Source organism: Rattus norvegicus, chromosome 7, assembly GCF_021556685.1.
Source record: "Rattus norvegicus strain SHRSP/BbbUtx chromosome 7, alternate assembly SHRSP_T2T, whole genome shotgun sequence".
In the NCBI taxonomy this organism is placed as follows: Eukaryota; Metazoa; Chordata; class Mammalia; order Rodentia; family Muridae; genus Rattus; species Rattus norvegicus.
The window spans coordinates 115,009,178-115,029,835 of NC_141540.1; the positions used below are offsets into that span (position 1 = coordinate 115,009,178).

The 20,658-nt window shown below is 49.7% G+C and overlaps 1 protein-coding gene across 5 annotated transcripts in view; it reads left to right on the forward strand.

Moving 5' to 3' along the window:
* Nucleotides 1–20,658, forward strand: part of Dennd3 (DENN domain containing 3) — a 57,662-nt gene that overhangs the window by 15,698 nt on the left and 21,306 nt on the right. For 3 of the 5 annotated variants that reach the window (XM_087557404.1, NM_001427258.1, XM_087557405.1), the window contains 8 exon segments: nucleotides 1,923–2,042; nucleotides 2,377–2,595; nucleotides 6,508–6,629; nucleotides 10,122–10,277; nucleotides 12,057–12,153; nucleotides 13,692–13,795; nucleotides 14,436–14,635; nucleotides 16,480–17,001. In XM_087557404.1, the coding sequence (XP_087413530.1) occupies nucleotides 1,923–2,042; nucleotides 2,377–2,595; nucleotides 6,508–6,629; nucleotides 10,122–10,277; nucleotides 12,057–12,153; nucleotides 13,692–13,795; nucleotides 14,436–14,635; nucleotides 16,480–17,001 (1,540 nt within the window). 5 annotated transcript variants of the gene reach the window in all.

Here is a 20,658-nt window from a genome sequence, read left to right on the forward strand (position 1 = left end):
CTTGGTTCTGATGTCTGCTTTGCCTGCGCCCGGATCTTTCTATTCTCTCTGGGTAGGACGTGTAGCTGCACATCCGTGTCTTGCTGCAAAGACCAAAACTTCTTGATTTCTTCCATGAGCACTTTGGGTCTCTTAGCACGCTTAGGCCTGCCGTGAATGTGGAGTTGAAGTTGAAGTGTTATTTCAAAATAATCAGAGTAATAGATCTTCCTTAAAGTGTTTTGAGTTAAAAGTTTGAAAAGAACTGTGGGTGTTCAGTGAGAAATACTTAGGATATGTGCTTTCAGTAACTAATATAAACACATAACACTCAAGATTTCTCCCAGCATGCTCAGTTTAGAATTCATGCAGCTGGAACAAAGGACGGGGTAAAGACTGAACTTTGTCCTTCAGTGAACAGCATGCAAACTAGTTAATAGGCTAAGGAAGTTAGATGTAGGACGATAAGGAGTTCAAGGTCATTCTTTGCAAGATTGTAAGCTCAGGGTTAGCCTGGTCTACATGAGACCCTATCTAAAAGACCAGACAGATGTCATTTAGGGTCTGGGGATGAGAACCATACAGTGCACTTGGCTGGCTTGTGCTGGTCTTGGATTCAGGTCCCAGCATAAGTCACTGGGACCTGCCTTTCTGCATGACTGTCCTCTAGCTTGTCCTGTCCTAGGCTGTCCTCCATTGGTGCTTTCCTTTCTATGCAGTGAGCATGTATGTTCAAGTGTGCTCAAGTGTACATGCATACATGCATGAACTCATGTCTGTAAAGGTCAGAGGGCAGCCATGGGCGTCATTTCTTAGGGGCTCACCATCTTTTTTTTTTTTTAAGATGTGGGGTTTCCAATTAAGCCATACTGGTTGGCAAACAAGCACCAGGGATCCTACTGTCTCTGCCATCTCACTGGGATGGTGACTAAGGTGATGGTGGTGGTGATTTTCTTTTTTATTTAAATTTTTTAGGTTTTTTTTTAATGTGTAGAATGCTTTGCCCACATGTATTTAGGTGCACTGTGTGTGTGCCTGGTGCTGAAGGAAGTTAGAAGAATGCACCACATGGGTTCTCAGAACCAAACCCAGGGCCTCTGTAAGGACAACAAATGCTCTTAGCCACTGGACTATCTTTCTAGCAGCTTCTTCTTCTTCTTCTTCTTCTTCTTCTTCTTCTTCTTCTTCTTCTTCTTCTTCTTCTTCTTCTTCTTCTTCTTCTTCTTCCTCTTCTTCCTCTTCTTCCTCTTCCTCTTCCTCCTCTTCCTCCTCCTCCTCTTCCTCCTCCTCCTCTTTCTCCTCCTCCTCTTCTTCTTCCGCTTTCCCTTTTCTTCCTCTTCCTCCTCTTTCACCTGCTTCTCCTCCTCCCCCTCCCCCTCCACTCCCCCTCTCCCTCCTCTTCTTCTTCTTCCCCTTCCCCTTTTTCTCCTCCTCCTCCTTCTTCTCCTCCTCACCCTCTTCCTTCTCCTCCTCCTCCTCTTTCTCCTCCTCTTTTTCCTCCTCCTCTTCCTCTTCATCTTCCTCCTCCTCCCCCTCTTTCTCTTTTTTCCCTCCTCCTCCCCTCCCCCTCTTCCTTCTTCTCCTCCCCTCCTCTTCCTCCTCCTCCTCCTTTTTAGATAGCATTTCACTATGTAGCTTAGGCTGCCTTGAAACTCACAGAGGTCTGCCAGGCTCTTCCTCCTGAGGGCTGGGATTGTGAGCCACTGTGTCCAGTCTTCCGCTGGGGCTATGTCCATGTAACATCACAGTTGGGTTTTCGTATGGGTGCTGAGGATCTAACTCAGCGCTTCATGTTTGCACGGCAGATGCTCTACGGACTGAGCAGTTCCCTAACCCTCACGACAGTTTCTGATGCTGGCGTCCTCTGTGCCCAAACTATGAATGTGGAAGTATGTTGATCCCTGTTGCAGACACTCTATTGAGTTAGCTCTTGGTCCTCGCAGATATTTAACATGAAGCCACTGCAGGTCGTGTTTCCTTCTCGAGCGGACCCAGAGAGCCCCATCATCGACTTGGACCTTCACCTGCCCCTGCTGTGCTTCCGGCCTGAGAAAGTGTTGCAGGTATGTGGGCGCCAGGAACACTGGCTGTTAGACAGGATTGAACTGGGTTTTATAGTGGGGGCAGGGTGGAGCACCTGCCTCAACCTCTGGGTGTGAACCCCAGGACTGCCAAAAAGGAAGTGCAGGAAGCTGTGTACTCAAAAGTACCCGCACCCCACACTTAGACCCGACACCTAAGGCTGCACGCGGGACTGTAAACGGCTTTGTCCTTGGTTCCGTAAATAGAGCGCAGGATGAGGCTAAGAGCAGCCTCTAGTCTCGGGGAGGGGCTGCCCATGCGCTGCTCAAAGCGGCTGGAAGCAACCAGAAGCAAACAGTGCTCTTGCTCCCCTAGATCCTGACCTGTATCTTGACGGAACAGCGCATGGTGTTCTTCTCCTCAGACTGGGCCCTGCTGACTCTCATGGCTGAATGCTTCGTGGCCTACGTCCACCCCCTGCAGTGGCAGCACACCTTCGTGCCCATCCTGTCGGGTCAGATGCTGGACTTCGTCATGGCTCCCACGTCTTTCCTCATGGGCTGTCATCTCGACCACTTTGAAGAAGTCAGAAAGGTTAGGGAGGGAACCTTTGGGGTGACTGGGGAGAATAAAGCCATGTGACCTCATTGTGCGGCGGCAGCCGGCGGCGGGAAGCTGCATTTGAAAGCACTGTGTGTCTCTGTGTAGTGAAAAGCAAAGAAGACAGTGCTTGTAGTTCAGGAGTTCTGTCTGTCTGTCTGTCCCATGCTCTGGGCACCACACCACCCACATGTATACATACATAGACAACACAGAGGGGACCGTGTCTTCTGCCCATTGTGAATGCGCACACACTGTGAGTCTTATTTACTCTTTCCTTTCTCTGCCTTGGGATGTGTTTGAAATCAGAACCCCACAATTCAAGGCCCAGAGCCTTGTGTTACCTCCCAGCCCACTTGTCGTTCAGAGCGGTGCCTGGGGCTTGCAGTAGGCTTTGAGTGGGGGACAGGCATTCCGGCCATGGAGTGATGTTACCTCTAGCCTCTGCTGCTAATCAGCTCTGTAACCTGGATGAATCAGTCCCTCTTCTCTTATCTGTAAATGGAGGCAGCAACATACTAGGGACAGGGATCCAACCTTGGCACACAGCTGGCTTGTAGATGGCCACTCTTGTTACCACAGCTTGTTTTCTACTTTGCTGAGTTTTGTCTGTTTGTTTAAGAGCCAGGCAAGCACACTACCACTGAGCTAAATCCCCAACCTCATTTTTTTTAAGATTTATTTATTTATTTATTTATTTATTTATTTATTTATTTATTTATTTATTTAATGTATATAGGTGCTATATCTGCAAGTATGCCTGGGAATTGAACTCAGGACCTCTGGAAGAGCAGCCAGAGCTCTTAACCACTGAGCCATCTCTCCAGCCCTGCTTTGCTATTTTAAATGTATCGCATGTGCTTTGGTAACAATTGACATGGTGTATACCCTATGTGGCTCTCACTTATCGAAATAGGGAACTTCTTCCTCTCTTAGCCATCAAAGGACAGCAAATTTGTCAACCTTGTTGCTGCAGTGAGGATCGAAGGAGACATGGAGTAGCACATGGCATACTGTAGGTGTTGAACGGAGATCACTGTGCTGCTAATTTGACATAGTGTTTATTTGTTTGTGACAGAGTGTCACACTATTGTGGCCCAGGGCACTCAAGCTCTCTCTGTATTCTCCTGCCTTGGCCTCCCCGGTGCTGGCTCTGGAATGTGTTTAAATTGTGATCTGTCACGGATCCAGGGTAGATAGGCCCAACGGTCAGCTTGAGGATGGTTGACAGGTGATGGGGTCATTCCCTTTCAGCTGTAGTGGCAGTGCTGCTGAGGACCTTCTGAGGCATTGCCAGCCTCTCCCAAGGCAGCCGATGGACTCGAGGACACAGCGTACAGTCCCATCTCATGCCAGTGCCTGTTACTGTTTCTGATCCTGGTACTCTTGGGGGTGGGAACCTGGCGGCTCAGTGCTGGCCAGTGTTCATTTATTTCTAGTTACCCATGGCATCTTTTTATGTGCACATTCCATAGGACAGGGAGAATGGCACTGAATTGACTTCATTTTGTTTCTTTTTTTATAATTTTATTTGCGTATGTTTATGTATGTCTGAGGGGGCGGTGGGATACATGTCATGTCATGTATGCAGAGGTCACAGGACAATGTCTGGAAGTCAGTTCTCACTTTCCAGTTTGAGGCAGGGTCTTTCTTGGTTCTGCCAGGCTCGCTGCACAGTGAGCTTCTGTGTAATTCTGTCTCCCTCGCCCATCTCTCTGTACAAGTGCTGGGATTTTAGATTTTTTTTTTTAGAAAGATTTATTTTAAAGTGTGTGTGTGTGTGTGTGTGTGTGTGTGTGTGTGTGTGTGTGTGTGGAGAGAGAGAGAGAGAGAGAGAGAGAGAGAGAGAGAGAGAGAGAGAGAGAGAGAGTGGGAGGAGGACTCCATATGTAGCTCAGGCTTGGTCAGAACTCACTGTTGAAGCCCAGGTTGGCTTTGAACCTATGACTCCCCTGACGTACTCACCATGTCCTGCATTTGACTTTGTGTTCTGAGCACTTTATGTATAGACAAAAGCAGAGAAGGGGCCATGCTGGACACCCAGTGTTCCTGGCCTTCATGGCTCTGCTCTCAGCCTCTTTCAGATTCTTTGTCATCCACACCATTTCCTAGAAACTTAGAGGAAATCCCGCCTCCCAGACTGCCCCATTTCTCCACTGTGGGTGGACGGGTGGGCAGGCTTCTGTATTCTTGCCAAAACCAGTGACTCACTGTGGAAAATAACTTAGGAAGAGGCTGTTGAGACCTCCCCAGGGGGGTTGGAAACAGAGAACCTTGCCTCATGTGCCTTGTGGACCAGAAAAAATGGGCAGTCCTCTGATGTTTAAAATTGTGTCTCTTTTTTTATGTCACTCATAAAAAGCCATCTTGTCTGGGCTTTTCAGGCAGGAAGCTCCCCCTGCCCCCCAGACATATTTACTTAGCAATTCCGGTCAGGAATCTTGCAGGAAACTAGCTTCATGATTTAGTTGTTCTGAAAGATCCCAAGAGCAGCATTTTGGAGTTGTTTCATGTTAACGCTTCTCATGGATGAGGTTAGCAGAAAAGAGCTAGGAGGCCTGGGAGTAGTCCAGTTAGGCCATGTCCTGCACACACCTGGTGTTAGCACTGTGTGCTTAGCCTGAAGACCCATGCTATCCCAGTCAGACTTTGGCCCAGAACAAGCTGTGTTTGCATGTGTTGCACATGCCACCCAAGGGTGGGGATCAGGGCCAGAGCAGGAGTGGTATCTTCTAAGTGTCCTTGTCTCTTCCAGCAGACTTGAGAGTCTTGGGGTCTAGACCTATGCATTCATGCCTAGTACTTGCTGTCACAGTCACAGATAAGACATTGTAAGTCCCCCAGTGTGCATATTTTCAGAAATTCCACCCCTATATTGAGGTCTCTTAGCCTTGTGCTCTGGGTCCTGAGAGGCAGAGCTGGCTGGACAGCTGAGTGACACACTGGACAGTGAGTGTGAGTAGTATAGTTGGGGAGTTCTGGAATGCTCTTTCAAGGCGCCATGAAGTACTATGTGCAGTATTTGTCCCAGGAGTGATGGGAACTTGACAACTTGCTTGGCATCTAAACTCAGAGAAGGGCTGTGGTCCATATACAGGTGAATTGCTCAGTTTTCAAAAGGAAAGGGATTCTGAGCCCTGGTACAATCCAGACAATCCTCCAGGACAGCTGAAAGACAAGGCACACTTTGAGCCCAAATTATTCAGGCTCACTACCCAAAGACTATACATGGACTGACCCTGGGCTCCAACCTCATAGGTAGCAATGAATAGCCTAGTAAGAGCACCAGTGGAAGGGGAAGCCCTTGGTCCTGCCAAGGCTGGACCCCCAGTGAACGGGATTGTTGGGGGGAGGGCGGTAATGGGGGGAGGATGGGGAGGGGAACACCATAGAGAAGGGGAGGGGGAAGGATTAGTGGGATGTTGGCCCGGAAACCCCGGAAAGGGAATAACTAGGAAAGGGAATAACAATCAAAATGTAAATAAGAAATACCCAAGTTAATCCAGATGAAAAAAAATTCCTCAGGCTCCTTAGAGTGGTCAAAATCATAGGGACCCAAAGTAGAATGGAAGATGCCACAGGTCAAGGGGAGGAAGAGACAGTGAATTAGCCTCGAGTTGGGGGCAGACATTTTGTTTGGGAACTCGGGCAGGCTCGGAGATGGATAGGTGTGGAGGTTAGAGACTGTAGTAAAGTAAACGTTGTGGACACATTTCTGCAATTCAGAGAAGAGACAGGCATGATGAGTCAGACTTTCCCATCGCCAGGACCCCCAGCACCCTGCACTGTTCTTTGGAGGAGGCACCGAGCAGGGTGACTTAACCCTAGCACTGCAGGGACTGAAGCACATTCATTCGCAGGGTTTTAAAGGTGTGTTGGAGTCTTATGTTGGCCTCTGCCCTCCAGGAAGCTGATGGCCTGGTCCTGATTGACATTGACCTCGGGAGTGTCACCTGCTCCAAGTCTTCTGATGAGGACGTAGACATCCCTGACGTCCCCCTTCTGCTGGCACAGGCCTTCATTCAGAGGTAATGTGAAACGGTGTGTTTGAGCATGCCTGGGCTCCAAGTCTGTGTTTGCCACTTCCCTACTTTCTCATTGGGATGTAGATTTTACATAGTTAGGATTTTTGTTTCAATTTTTTATTCTTTTGGCTTTTTTTTTTAAGACAAGGTCTCTCTCTCTCTCTCTCTCTCTCTCTCTTTCTCTCTCTCTCTGTGTGTGTGTGTGTGTGTGTGTGTGTGGTGTTAAATGTTCTACTGCTGACCTACAGCCCAGCCCTTGTTTGCTTTTTAGGCAGGGTCTCACTGTGTAGCCAAAGCTGGCCTCAGACTCTCTGTACCTCTGAGTCTGAGGTACAGATATGCTCTTGGGTCCCTTTTGGTCCTTCTGTTGGGGACCCTGGGACCCTGGGCTGAGAAGTCAGTGCATTGTGTTTGAGCCATGTGTGCTGTGCTTTCCTGAGCTCTCATGCTAGCCTCGTGGATATTCCCTCTTTATGGATGATGTCTGCTAATTATTGGTAAAGTATCCCTAATCTAAAAATTCAAAATCTGTAACATTTTGAATGCTGACTCTGCACCAGAAGGGGAAAAAGCTTCACCCGATCTCATGTGAACGGTCACATTAAAAACACAGGATTATGAGCCAGGTGGTGGTGGTGCACACCTTTAATCCCAGCACTCAGGAGGGAGGCAGAGGTTGTCAGGTCGCTGAGTTCGAGGCCAGCCTGGTTTACAGAGTGAGTTCTAGGACAGCTAGGGCTTCACGGAGAAACTCTTCCTCTAGAAAACTCCAACAAACAAAACAAAAACCAAAACTGTGGTAAAGTTGCCTTCATTTATGTCTTCACATAATTGAACATGGTATTTAGGTTTGGGTCCAGCCCTGAAATGTATAGTATATGCCGAATATATATATATATATATATATATATATATATATATATATATATATATATACACACACACACACACACACACACACACACACACACACACACACACACACACACACACACAGGTATATAGTATATGAATATATGTATGGGTACATGCAGGTATTCAGACTTCTACACCTGAAACACCTCTGCTCTCAAAGCTGGGTTGTTTGGGGTGTGGTGGAGCTAGAACTCAGAGCCTTAGCACATGCTAAGCCAGCTGCTATCACTGAAGCCATGCGCTGCTAAATAAAATGTTTTGGGTAAGGGACACTCAGCCTGCACATAGAAGTCCAGCATCTGGGCTTGTTGTCGTCATTGTTTTGTTTTTTCCCATTTCTTCCACCCTGAGAAGGTTTTTATGCTTTTTAAAAAAGTTTATGTTAGGTATATGAGAGCCTCACCCATGTGAATGTCTATGTATCATGTGTGGGCCTTGTGCTCGAGGGTGACAGAAGAGGGCACTGGATCCCTGAAACTGCAGTTACAGACTGTCGTAAGCCACTGCGTGGATGCTGGAGATGGAAACGACCCTCTGGAAGAGCAGCAAGCCCTCTTAACTATTCAGCCATCTCTCCAGCCCCCATCATTAGAAGTTTGAAAGACTCCAAAGTCAGGCTGGAGAGATGTGTCCACAAGCTCCCCAAATGTGTCTGCTCTTCCAGCGAACCCAGGTTCAATCCCCCAGGAGCCACATGGCAGCTCACAACTTTCTGTAACTGTTCCAGGGGATCTGACACCCTCACACAGTCATACACGCAGGCAAGACAGCAGTGCACATAATAAAATAAAAATAAATCAGTAAATAAGAATGTTTGTCAGACAGCAGTGGTGCACTACTTTAATCCCAGCACTCGGGAGGCAGATGCAGGTGGATCTCTGAGTTTAAGGCCAGCCTAGTCTTAGTCAAGGCTACACAGAGTAACTCTGTCTCAAAAAAAAAAAAAAATAATAAAAGAAAGAGTCCATGGGGAGTCTGCCCTTCGTGACAGTGAGGGCTACAGTTATGGCTGTGCCCTGCAGCCACCTGGGGTTTGGGTTAGGCTCCTGAGTGGACTCTTACATTCCTCTTGCTAAGCATGGCAGAGTCATTCCATGGTGACCTGGCTGTTTGCTTTGGCGGAAGAACCTAGCATTGTTGGCATGCTTGCTTTTCAGAATCCAATAGAGGGGTGTGGGGTTGGGTCCCTGCCATGGCACCCCCTCCCTCCATGAGCCTGTGGGTGGAGCATCTTGCAGGGGTTCAGTCCAGGAGCACTGATTTATAAACCTGACAGGTCAATATGCTTCTAAGTCTGATCCAGGCCATCGTGGGGCCTCCTTAACTGTCCGAGAAGACAGAGCACACCTATACACACGTTTGGCCAGAGGGACACAGGGCAATGGTCTTTTCTCCCAGATTCTCCTAGCGGTTCTGGGCCACAGTGCTCTTCCTTTTCTTCTGATGAGATGAAGCTTTCCTCACTGCAGTTCAGGGATAAGGACCCCTTTCTCGGTAGTGCTGGCCCAGTGCGTGTGTAGGAGGGAAGGACTGGGTTCTGCAGGGAACTGCTTCTTCCTCCCAGCTGTGCCCAAACAGAAGACCACCACACATCAGGCAGCACCCTGTGTTTTAGGCAGGGGAGTCACCGATGTTCGGTCCCTCCTGTACCCTGCTCTGTGTTCTGCCTGGTAAATGTCAGTTTGGTGTTAGTGTGCAGTTGCCATAACCCTGTCAGGCAGGCAAGGACCCATGAGGCCTCACTGGTCAGGTCAGCGGGGCGGGGACACCCACCCAGGGCAGCCATCCCAACCCACACCTGCTCCTTATGGTCCATGTGTTTTTGAACTATGCTGGGCACTGTAAGTTCACTGTACTGGCAGGGCTGTGAGCACCCAAGAGCCTCTCTTCTCTCTTACCCCTAGGGGCTGTGTACCTGGCTTCTCACACAGCACTCTCCTCTGATAGTCTGCCTTCTCATGGTCATAGCCTCACCACATGGGGTCTCTGCTGTCCTGTCGTTTATCACCATGCTCTGTGGTGACTTCTCTGTTTTCCATTTCCCCCTACTATGGCCTTTGCCTGGTCCATACTCAGGACTGTGCCTGGCCCACAGTATGTGCACAAAAGAACATTTGTGGAACATGTGTTGCTCCAGCTTGTTTAAAATGGCAGGCTTGTTCGCTGATACCCAGAGCTTCCTCTTGGGCAAATCTCACAGAAGATTGAGCCCCGGGCTACATCACCAAGCTTTTCTCAAAACACAGGCTTGCGTGGTGATGGGAAAGCCAGGCCCTAGGCTTGGTGGTGGCTCTGGGTGAGTTCCTCTGTGCTTGAGGGTCTGCAGATGAGCCAGTGATCTCTCCATGCTAGGCCAAGAATGGTGGCACTCAGGACACAGAGTGGCTTCCAAGCCTCCTGGGCAATGGATGCTGCTGGGTAGCTGTTGGGAGCCATGGTTGACCCTCCTGGTGGCTCCGACAGGAAATTTCTTGTGACCTGGAGGGAGGCCTGCCTTCCCTCATCAATGATGGGCATCAGAGCATCTCGAACTGTCTACCTGGCCTCTGCCCACCTCACACCAGCTCTGCTTTTTCCCAGAGTCCAGAGTCTCCAGCTGCACCCAGATTTGCACCTTGCCCACCTGAGCGCCAGCACAGACTTGAATGAGGGCCGAGCCCGCCGCCGAGCCTGGCAGCAGGCTCTCAACTGCAAGATCCAGCATATCACTCTGCAGCTGCTCGTCGGCATCTTCAGGTATCTCAAAGATCCCAGATCTAGGAGTGGCTACGGAGTTCATTCCCCACTCTTCCTCATGACCAGACCAGCGGGGTCTCCTCTGACCCTGCCCAGCACCCTGCCAGCCTTGACCATCTGTCTGTCCTATCACTGGACACTCGAATGGCCGTTTCCAAGGGGCTTCCTGGCAGGTGGTGCCTGTGTGCTCTGGCTGAAGGCTCAGGGTCAGTCCAGGGAGGGTGTGTTCCAGAAGTCGTGGGGAGATACCTGGGGCATAGCCACAGGACTCAGAAACCAAATGGTGCGACCTCCAAGGGGCTCAGGACAGATGAGTGTGCCGGCTTTGCTGCTGGGAAGCTCTTTGACATCACCCACTTCGTGGTCTATGCCTGTGTGACCTAAGGCCCGGGGCATCCGTAGAGTGGTCAAGTCAAGTTTGTGTGTTGATTGAATGTGACACAGTACAGGAACTGAGTTGTTAATTCCAGCCTCAACATACCTCACTTAAGAGGTTGTGTTACAGCTTGGGGCCTTTTCTTTCTTCCAACTCTTAATTCTGCAGCATCCTGTTCTCTTCTTGCTGCTTGCACCCTGCCTCCATAGAAAAGGAGGCTCCGAAGCAGGCTCTGTTCTGCTCTGAAGGGGCGTCCGCTCCAGTGCGGGGGACGGGGGGGCGGGGGGAGGCTTGGCAGAGAGCCGTGGCTCTCCCAGGACTCTGATTGTTTCCAAACTGAAACAGCCTTGCTTTTTGATGCCTTCACTTACAGAAAGCAAATTTATTAGGAAGAAAATGAGGCAGTGTGTCAGAGATAAGATTGCATTGTTTCTTTTCTCAAAGTGTGGTCTTGGGTAGGTTTCTTTTTTATTCTTGGGAGACAATTTTTGTTTAAAAAGGCTTATTTATTTGTTTTATGTATATGAGCACACAGTTGCTGACATACCAGAAGATGGCATCGGACCCAATTACAGATGGTTGTGAGCCACCGTGTGGTTGCTGGGAATTGAACTCAGGACATCTGGAAGGTCTCTTATGTTCTTAACTGCTGAGCCATCTCTCCAGCCCCAGGGAGACAGATTTTTTTTTTTATAACTGAAGTGGTCGAATGTCTTTACTTTTTTTTTTTTAAGCAAAACAACAACAAAACGGTTTATAACCAAGTGTCATGGTCAAGCCTGTGATCCCAGTATTTGGGGAAGGAGGCAGAGCTTGGAAGATCTGTAGTGCAAGGCCATCCCCCAAGTTTGAGGCCATCTTGAGCTACATGAGACTCTTCACCCTGCCCAAAACAACAGGAAGAAAATAAGATTCCAGGCTGTCAGACTCTTTGTCTCTAGATGAATGTGTCTTCACTCACAGTAGAAGGAAGCCACCTGGCCAAACCCTGCAGCCATCAACTATTTACAGCATGTCACTGTAGCTTGGGGACATTGTAAACTGAAGGCCCACGAGCTTATGAGGCAGGTTATGGAGTAGAGAAGCTTGGTTGGGTAGATTTGTGGCTATGGTGTGGGCAGCATTTTTATGCCCTCTACCTCCAAACTGACCGCTGAGCCTAGTGGCCTTTGTCGTGCAATAGCCAATCGTTGAGTCTTCGTTGGTATAAAGAGCTGACGTCCAGGGTCCTCTCTCCCAGCTTCCTCCTAGTTAGAGAAGTGCTGAGGACCACACAGTCCCTCCTGCTGCTGTCATTGTAGGATGCAGTAAGCTCGGGAGGGTGTTTCTCGCGCCATTCCGCTGCTAGACAGCATGCCTTTGGGCGTTGTGGTTGAGCACATGGCCTACCTTCTCTTGGCTAGGGAGGTGAAGAATCACTTGAATTATGAGCACCGCGTCTTCAACAGCGAGGAGTTTCTCAAGACGAGAGCAGCAGGGGACCAGCAATTTTATAAGCAGGTGAGAGGGGTGGGGCTGGGGAGGCTCCATCCACTTACTCCTCCCTGTGGAAATGTTTCTCAAAGGCTTTTCCTGATCTAGTCTTGTCTTATTGTATTGGCCTTTTCAGAAACTTTTTTTGAAGTTTTTCTGGTTCTTTGGCCTTTTCTGGTTCTGTGGCCACCTCATTTCTAAATTAGCTTTGTAGTATTGTACATTAAGTACATGTAGTATTGTACATGGTATTAAGTGTGTGGTTTGATAGACTGGTGTATGTTTCGTATCTGGGTGACCACGCCCTCAGTCAGGGCATCAATCCCCTCTCCCTGTCACAGTCTTCAGCCTAGGCAGCCTTTGCTCTGTCTGTGAGGAGAGCTTGGCCCTGGGAGAGTTCCTTGCCACTGCCATGTTGGTCTGAGAGTGCTGGTCCTTTCTTTGTCTGAGACTGACCTTAGCCTAGGTTTGTGGGGGAGCCCACTGTTTCTGCCCAATTCTTAATGACTATTTGATCTGGCAAGCAGCCCCGTGGACCCCCGTGGGTCTGTTGTGACATCTTTGAGGTGGGAAGAGCTGCCCGCCTCCAGGGTACAGGTTAACCCATCTACTGGGTAACAGGTACTGGTGTGACTCCTCCATGGCTTGTGTGTGCCTCCCCTCTCCTTTTCTGCCCTGTGACCCTCCTGGTGTCCTCTGCTTTCTTATAGTAATCCAGGCCAGTTTGTGGACCCACCATCTGGAACAGGGCTATGTGTAGCAGCTCTGGGTCCTCTGGCTGTTCAGAGTTCCCTTCAACCTCTCTGTGGCCTGTTTCTCTTTTGCATCTTCCTACAGTGTTTGCCTTCGGGTTCCTGCCTTGGCTGTTTCTGGACCCCCCCCCCCTCCCATGTGGATCTGGGTTCCTTTTACCTCCTCTTCCTGCCTTTCCTGGGAGGAGCCTGTAGCCCAGAGAGGTTTCTTGCTAAGGCTCACGTACACACCTAGGTGGAAACAACTGCAGTGCTGGGGGGTCCCCTGTAGAGTCAGGATCCCGGGGCTGTCTAGTTCCTGAGCCTGAGCCTGTGAGAGCCGGCAGAGCCAGACTGAGTGCTGTAGCGTGTGCACAGGTCCCAGGGCTGAGGGGCACATGTACTACCAGCACGGCTGTCCTAGTGGGCAAGCGGCCTGGGCTTTTTAACCTTCGTGGTTTTCCAGGCACAGGTCAGGGATCTCTGAGTACATAAACCAATCGCAAGCCTAGAGATGGCCCTGCGTGGAGACTCTATTCCCCTCTTCTAGCTCAGTTTCCAGCACCCACCTCGAGCGACTCACACCATGATCTCAGCTATGGGGGAATCTGACCCCTCTGGCCTCTGCGGGCACCTGCATAGATTCACAGACACATTACTAAAAGTAATAAAAACAAGTTTACAAAAAGCCCCAGTTGTGAAGTTTTCCGTTTGCATAGACTCCTGCCCAGAGGAGCCTGTGCAGGGGAGGTCGTGTCTCAGTGGGGCTGCAGTTGGCTTTGGGTGGGGGCCGGAGGACCATGAGCTCAGTATGACAGCCTTTCTCACATGCAGGTCTTGGACACCTACATGTTCCACTCCTTCCTGAAGGCCCGGCTCAACGGCAGGATGGACGCCTTTGCTCGGATGGACCTCGACACTCAGTCTGAGGAGGACAGGTGCTCTTATTTTCTTTAAAGATTTATTTATTTATCTTATGTATATGAGTCTACTGTCACTGCCTTCAGACACACCAGAAGAGGGCATCGGATCCCATTACAGATGGTTGTGAGCCACCATGTGGCTGCTTAGAATTGAACTCAGGACCTCTGGACGAGCAGACAGAGCTCTTAACCGCTAAGCCATGCCTCCAACCCTGTCCATTTCATTTGGACATACAAATGATCAATTCAGCAGGCTATTGAGCAATTCATCGTGAGCCTTCAAAGGTGCATGCTCTGTGTGTCCCTGTTTCATGGGGGCAGGCTTTGTGTGCCTGGCCTGGTATCCTGTACCACACCCTGATCTCTGTCCATCTCCACTTCCTTCCCATGTTCCCCAGTCACAGGGCCTATTTTTTCCCCTGTGCTTTCCTGATTTTGTGTGTGCATCACCCACGGCAGTGCCCTGTTCATCTTTGGGACTGTGGGCTGAGAACCTTTGTCCTTTACCCTTGAGCTGCTTGAGGCTGGACTTAGCGACAGGTTCTTACCCCCCATGTCTGGCTCCCACCCCTGCTCATTACTCTGGATACGATAGGTAGTGGAGGATCGGGCTTTCATCTTTGTGCCCATGAAGTGAACTCTTGCTTTTCCTTAGGATAGACAGGATGCTTATAAGTCCAAGGAGACCTACTGTGGAGAAGATGGCGTCTAGGAAGGCCTCACCCCTGAACATCGCACACAGGCGCATGGTGGTCAGCATGCCCAACCTGCAGGACATCTCCCTGCCCGAGCTGCCACCCAGAAACTCATCGCTTCGGATAATGGATACCTCGAGCTGCAAAAGCAGCAGTCCAGGTGAGGGGGCTTCCCTCCTGCATCTACTCTCCCAGCATGGCTGCAGTTTAGAGATCCGAGCCTGGTTCCGAGTGAGTACGTGTGTTTAAAAATGTAAACTGTCTTGGCCTGGCATGGTGGTGATGTTAGGGTTTAAATCTTGGCCCGTGCCCAGACAGAACACACCAAGCCAACATGGTCCACGTGGAGAGGTTTAATGAGTGAAGAATAGAAGAGAGGTAAGGCGGCCAGCCATGGGCACGTAGGGGACAGGGGGGATGGGGTGGGGAGAGAAGGAACAGAGGGGAACAGCAGAGAAGAGCAAAGAGCAAAAAGAGGGAGAGGAGGGGGCAAGCATCCTAGTCAGGCACAGCTAACTGTTGCTAGGCAACTGTGGGGCGGAGCATACATGGCTGTTCCCAGGTGACTGAGGGGGTGGAGCTTAGATAGAATACCAACAGGTGAATGCCTGTAATCTTAGCAGCTCAGGGGTCTGGGGTAGGATTGGTGGTGGCTGTGAGTTTGGGGCCAGCCTGGTTTCCTGCTACCCTGTGTGAATGTGGTCATTGTGAGACTGAGATCCTGCCTTCATAAAAGCAGGGGGAAAAAATCCAAAAAATATTTTATGTCCATGCCCTACCACTTCTGTGTATGTGCGCATGCGTGCGTGTGTGTGTGATGCATATAGTATACGTCTTAGTTACAGGTGTGTGATGGGATGCCCCTGGTTGGGTACCAGACCCTTCCTAAAGGGAGCTGTTAGACATTTACGAGCCATGTAAACTTCCCAAGGCTCCTCCTGTTTGGTGTGACATCATAGACGTATACTGTAGCCCCGCTGAGACCTTACTGGGTAGGAGACACTGTTGGATGCCAGGCCCTTGCTGCTGCTGTTCTTAGCTCAGGCTGTCTGTCTGAAAAGGCTGCTCTGCACGTCTCAGAGCAGGAGGTGTGAGCCACTTCCTAGGTGTCTGACCCCAAGCAGACCAGTTCCTTTTCTAGGCTCGGCAGGCATGTGCACACTCGTTCTGGGACACGACCTGCCTGCCTTTTCTGTGTTCATCCGGAGCTCCCTGACCATTGCAGGTTCCACCTTCCTCCAGCCTCCCTAGCCAAAGTACCACCTCTGGCATGGGCGTTGATGTGGCTGCTGCCTCTGGTCCCTTGTTCCAAGGAAGCTCCTGGGAGGACAGGGACTTCAACTCCTGCTCAATGTTTAGACCCCAGGGGACTTCAGATCATGCTTCAGAATGCCCATGGCACTTAGAAGCTCTGGTGTCCAGTCCTTACCTTTCGAATCGTTGCAGTGGAAGTCCTGGGCTACCACTGCCCAGAGCCTGGTAAGGTGACAAAGGCTGAGCCCTACTTGACAGGCAGATCTTGGCTTTGGCTATCAGCTTAGTCTTCGAAGGCCCAGTCTTAGTATTTTTACTTAATATTCATAGTTTTAAAAACATAATTGCTGGGCTGAAGAGATGGCTCAGTGGTAAGAGCACCGACTGCTCTTCCAGAGGTCCTGAGTGCAATTCCCAGCAACCACATGGTGGCTCACAACCATCTGTAATGGGATCTGATGCCCTCTTCTGGTGTGTCTGAAGACAGCGACAGTGTACTCACATACATAAAATAAATAAATCTTTAAAAAGAAAAGCCCATAATTGTTCCATGGAGAATAGTTATTGCTACTCTGGGAACAAAATAGGCTCTTTTTTTTTTTTCTTTACCTCCATGGGGAATACCCTGGAAGGGGCCCATGGGTTCTTGTCCAAGGCACACAACGCTGTCCTCAACAGTGGTGTCATGGGTGCCTCTCTGTTAAGCTAATTCCATGCATTTTTACCTTGTTTGATTTTGTTTTTTTTTAGTTCTCAAAGTGACCCCTAAGTCAACATATACATTCAAGATCCCCGAGATCCACTTCCCGCTGGTGAGCCAGTGCGTTCAGGCATACTTCACAGACCTCGTCACTCTCCTGAGCAAGGCCATGGCCCTGTTGGGCCCTGGTGACTCTCTGCTCCTGGCCAGGTACTTCTACCTGCGTGGTCTCATCCACTTGATGCAGGGGCAGCTGCTGAATGCCCTCTTGGATTTCCAGAGCCTGTATAAGACCGACATAAGGATCTTCCCAGCTGATCTTGTCAAGGGGATGGTGGACTCCATGTCGGCCTCGGAGCGGGCCCAGGCTGAGCGGACGCCTGAGCTCAGGCGACTCATCACTGAGGTCTTTGATAAGCAAGGAGAGGCCCCCAAGGTGGACGACGCCGTGAAGAACTTCGAACTGCCCAAGAAGCACATGCAACTCAATGACTTCGTGAAGCGGGTCCAGGAGTCGGGGATCGTGAAGGATACCACCATCATCCACCGTCTGTTCGACGCCCTGACCGTGGGTAAGAGGGCCCCACAGCACCCCTGGGTGCCCATGTCCTCTGGGTCTGCAGGTCTGTAGCTACAATCCAACCTCCTAAAGATTCGCAGTATGAAAGCGAGCCGTGTCCTCACTGAACATGGACAGGCTTTTGTTTTTCTTGTCACTGTTTCCTGAGCCAGGGCTGCTTAAATTTATACCCATAACCGCCTTCACCCAAGAGTCTCCCACGAGACCTAGGTAAATCAGAGAAAGTGCGATTAAGTGCAAGGCAAACACTGAACGTATCACAAAGAAGTGTGTTTTTAATTGTGTTGTATACAATGTGATATTGACACGGATCAAAGAGAGAAGCAGGGCTGGGTGTAGCTCAGCTGGCAGAGTGCCTGTCCAGTATGCGTGAAGCCCTGGGTCCAATTCCAGCACCCATAATACACCAGACAAGGTGGCTCACAATTAGTCCCAGCACGAGAGAGTGGGGATGGGAGGAGCAGAGGGTCAGAGTTATTCTTGCTTACATAACAACTTTGAGAACCGCCTGGACTGTGTGACGCTGTCTTAAAAGTCTATACTTTAGGGGGCTGGAGCAGCAGCTCAGCAGTTAAGAGCACTGGCTGCTCTTCCAGAGGTCCTGAGTTCAATCCCCAGCATCTAGATGGTAGCTGGTTACCATCTATAGAGGGATCTGCTGCCCTCTTCTGGCATGCCTGTGTACATGCAGCAGAACATTCATGCGTAAAATAAATAAGAAAATAGAAAAAAAATCTATCGTTTTTAAAAATGAAAGCAAACTTCCCACATAATGAGATGAATATACTTATTTATTTTTACATAGAAAGTTACATACTTTAATTTATTTATTCTTAATTTATGTGCATTGGTGTTCTGCCTTAAATGTATGCTTATGTGAGGGTGTAGGATCCCCTGGAACTGGAGCTACAAGAAGTTGTGAGCTGCCATGTGGTTGCTGGGAATTGAACCTGGGACCTCTGAAAGAGCAGCCAGTGCTCTTAACCACTGAGCCATCTCTCCAGGTCCTTCCTGCCCCCTCCCCCACCCCTTTGTTTTTGAGACAGAGATTTCCTGTATAACTTGGTTGTCCTGAAACACACCAGGTTGGCCTCAAACTCACAGGAATCAGCCTGCCTCTGCCTGTCAAGTCCTGGGGTTAAAGGCGTGCACTACCATACCTGGCCAAAATCAAACCTTTTTTTTTTTTTTCTTTTTTCTTTTTTTCGGAGCTGGGGACCGAACCCAGGGCCTTGAGCTTGCTAGGCAAGTGCTCTACCGCTGAGCTAAATCCCCAACCCCCCAAAATCAAATCTTGAAGATGGGCATTGTGGCTCACGTCTGCCTGGAAAACTGAGGTAGGAGGAACTGTGAGTTCAAGGCCAGCCCAGACTACGTAGTGAGTTTTAAATCATCCTGGGCTAACGGAGTGAGATCCTGTCTTAAAAGAAAAAAGAATCTTGTAAAATCTTGGCTGAGTATGTGACTCTGCCAGACATAGCCCATCTTCGGTGTTTCTCAAAGTTGCTATTTTGATTTTGTAATCATCAATGCTTAGAATCCCACTTTGCATTAGTACTTAGTAAAAACGGTAGATGTTTGTGTGGGTTAGTTCCAGAAATGATTTGAAATCCCATCTTAATCCCAAGCCAGAATTCACTTAATGATCTTCTTTAAATTGGCAGCTTTAGTTTAAGTCAACGACTCACGCTTAAAAAACAATTTCAAGGTAAAGTAGTCTGAGACGGTGCAGTGCCAAGATGAGCTAACTTGCTGTTTACATGTTGAGTAGTGACAGAAAGAAGATATTAGAAGTCTCCTTTATCCCTGTAATTAAGCCAGTATGTGTCAGCAGGAGCAGAAACCTCTGTGTGGTAAAGACACTATTACTCCTAACACCCAGGCACTTCAAGTCCCAGTCAGTGTCTTGGGCAGCCTTTGCTGGCGTTATATGGCTTGATGGTACGCACAGCACAGTGCACACACGTTCATACCCAGGCGAGGTTGCAGGATGCAGCATGGCTGAGTTGTACGTGAGGCTAGCTGCCTCTGCAGATGCATCCAATCGGTGTTTGCCCGCTGACTACAGAGCTGTGGCTCAGTGAAGCATTCACGCATGCCCAGGAGCACAGAGGCAGTGTGCCTGGTGCCGGGGCAACCCACCTGATAAAGATGGCTTTCTCTTTACCACAGGACCCTTGTTTCTTTGGCTTTGCTCTGTGTCCCCGGTGAAGCACTGTTCCCAACCCAGGCTCTGCTTTCTGTTCTGCTTAAAACCTCTGATGACAAGATGTCTCCCAGCGGGGTTGGGGATTTAGCTCAGTGGTAGAGCGCTTGCCTAGGAAGCGCAAGGCCCTGGGTTCGGTCCCCAGCTCCGAAAAAAAGAACAAAAAAAAAAAAAAAAAAAAAGATGTCTCCCAGCAGCACGCAGCAATGTTGTGCACTCACGGACCGTGTCCCGCTGTCTGTGCGAGTTTGCGATCCTAATTTATTTCTCACGGAACCATGCTACCTGCACCGACACATGCATCTGTTCTGTCTTCCGGCCATGGGGAGGAAGCACAGCCTCTCTATCATCTTGTGACTGTGAGGTGTCCTGTGACAGTGCCTTTCTAGACACTGACATGGTGGATCCTGACATCTGTTCCCTAGGGTCCGTGTAGGCTGGTTCCTCAGCTTAGGGCCAGGAGCTTGGCTGAGCTGAGTGTCAGCACCCTGACCATGCTGCCCACTGCCTGGCTGTGTGTCTCACTGTCCCAGTGGTCCGTCTGTCTTATGTGAGCCAGCACTGTCCGGCTGGTGGCCTCATCCATCTGATCCCATGCTGGCACTTGAGTTTTGCATTCACCAGACTCTGCTGGTCACTCAAGTCCAGTTAGTCTGCCCGCCAAGTTCACCAACTGCAGATAGAAATATCTGGAGAATGAATGTGCTTTCTATTGAGCATGTGCTATGTCTCTCTTGTCATCATTGCCCAAGCTGTAAACTTGAACTTCCATGGTGTTGGGCACCCAACCCTGAACGGGCTTAGAGCACACAGGAGGGGCTGTGCGGTTTCCTGTTAACTCCATGTCACTTACAGAAGAGGCTTGATGTCCGCATGTCCGGAGGAATAACTGTTTGGGGGAAGACAGAGATGATGGGCTACCTGTCACTAGCCAGGTAAAACACATACTTCTCAGGCCTCTGTGGGATAGCCTGGGCTGCTTGGGAGTCAAGGGGTGTGGACAGCTATGGGTGTGCTAGTGTGTGAAGGGAGACAAGGCATTCACAGAAAGACCCTGAGGGGCCTATGGGCACACTTCCTCTTCCTTCTAAGGTGTGTGACCTTATGAGGATGTGAATACCCTAAGGGTCCCATGTCCTTCAGGGGTCCCGTGTGCAGTGGCCTAAAACTCAGACCCATCAGGTTATTATTCTCTTCTGTCACCAGGCTGAGCATGCCTGGTGGCACCTCTATCTTATCCACAGCCCTGGTATGGCCTGGTCACCTAATTACTCAACGGCTCGTGACCCTGGTCTAGAAGGAGAGCCTGCCTCTTAGTGCCTTTCTTCCTCCTCTGCATGTGGTGGCATTTGACATCACCCCTGAGGGCCTGGGAAGTGAGTTGCAGCTGGGCACCTGTTCTGTAGCAGTGGACCTAACCAACGAGCTGTCAGTGGTCTTCAA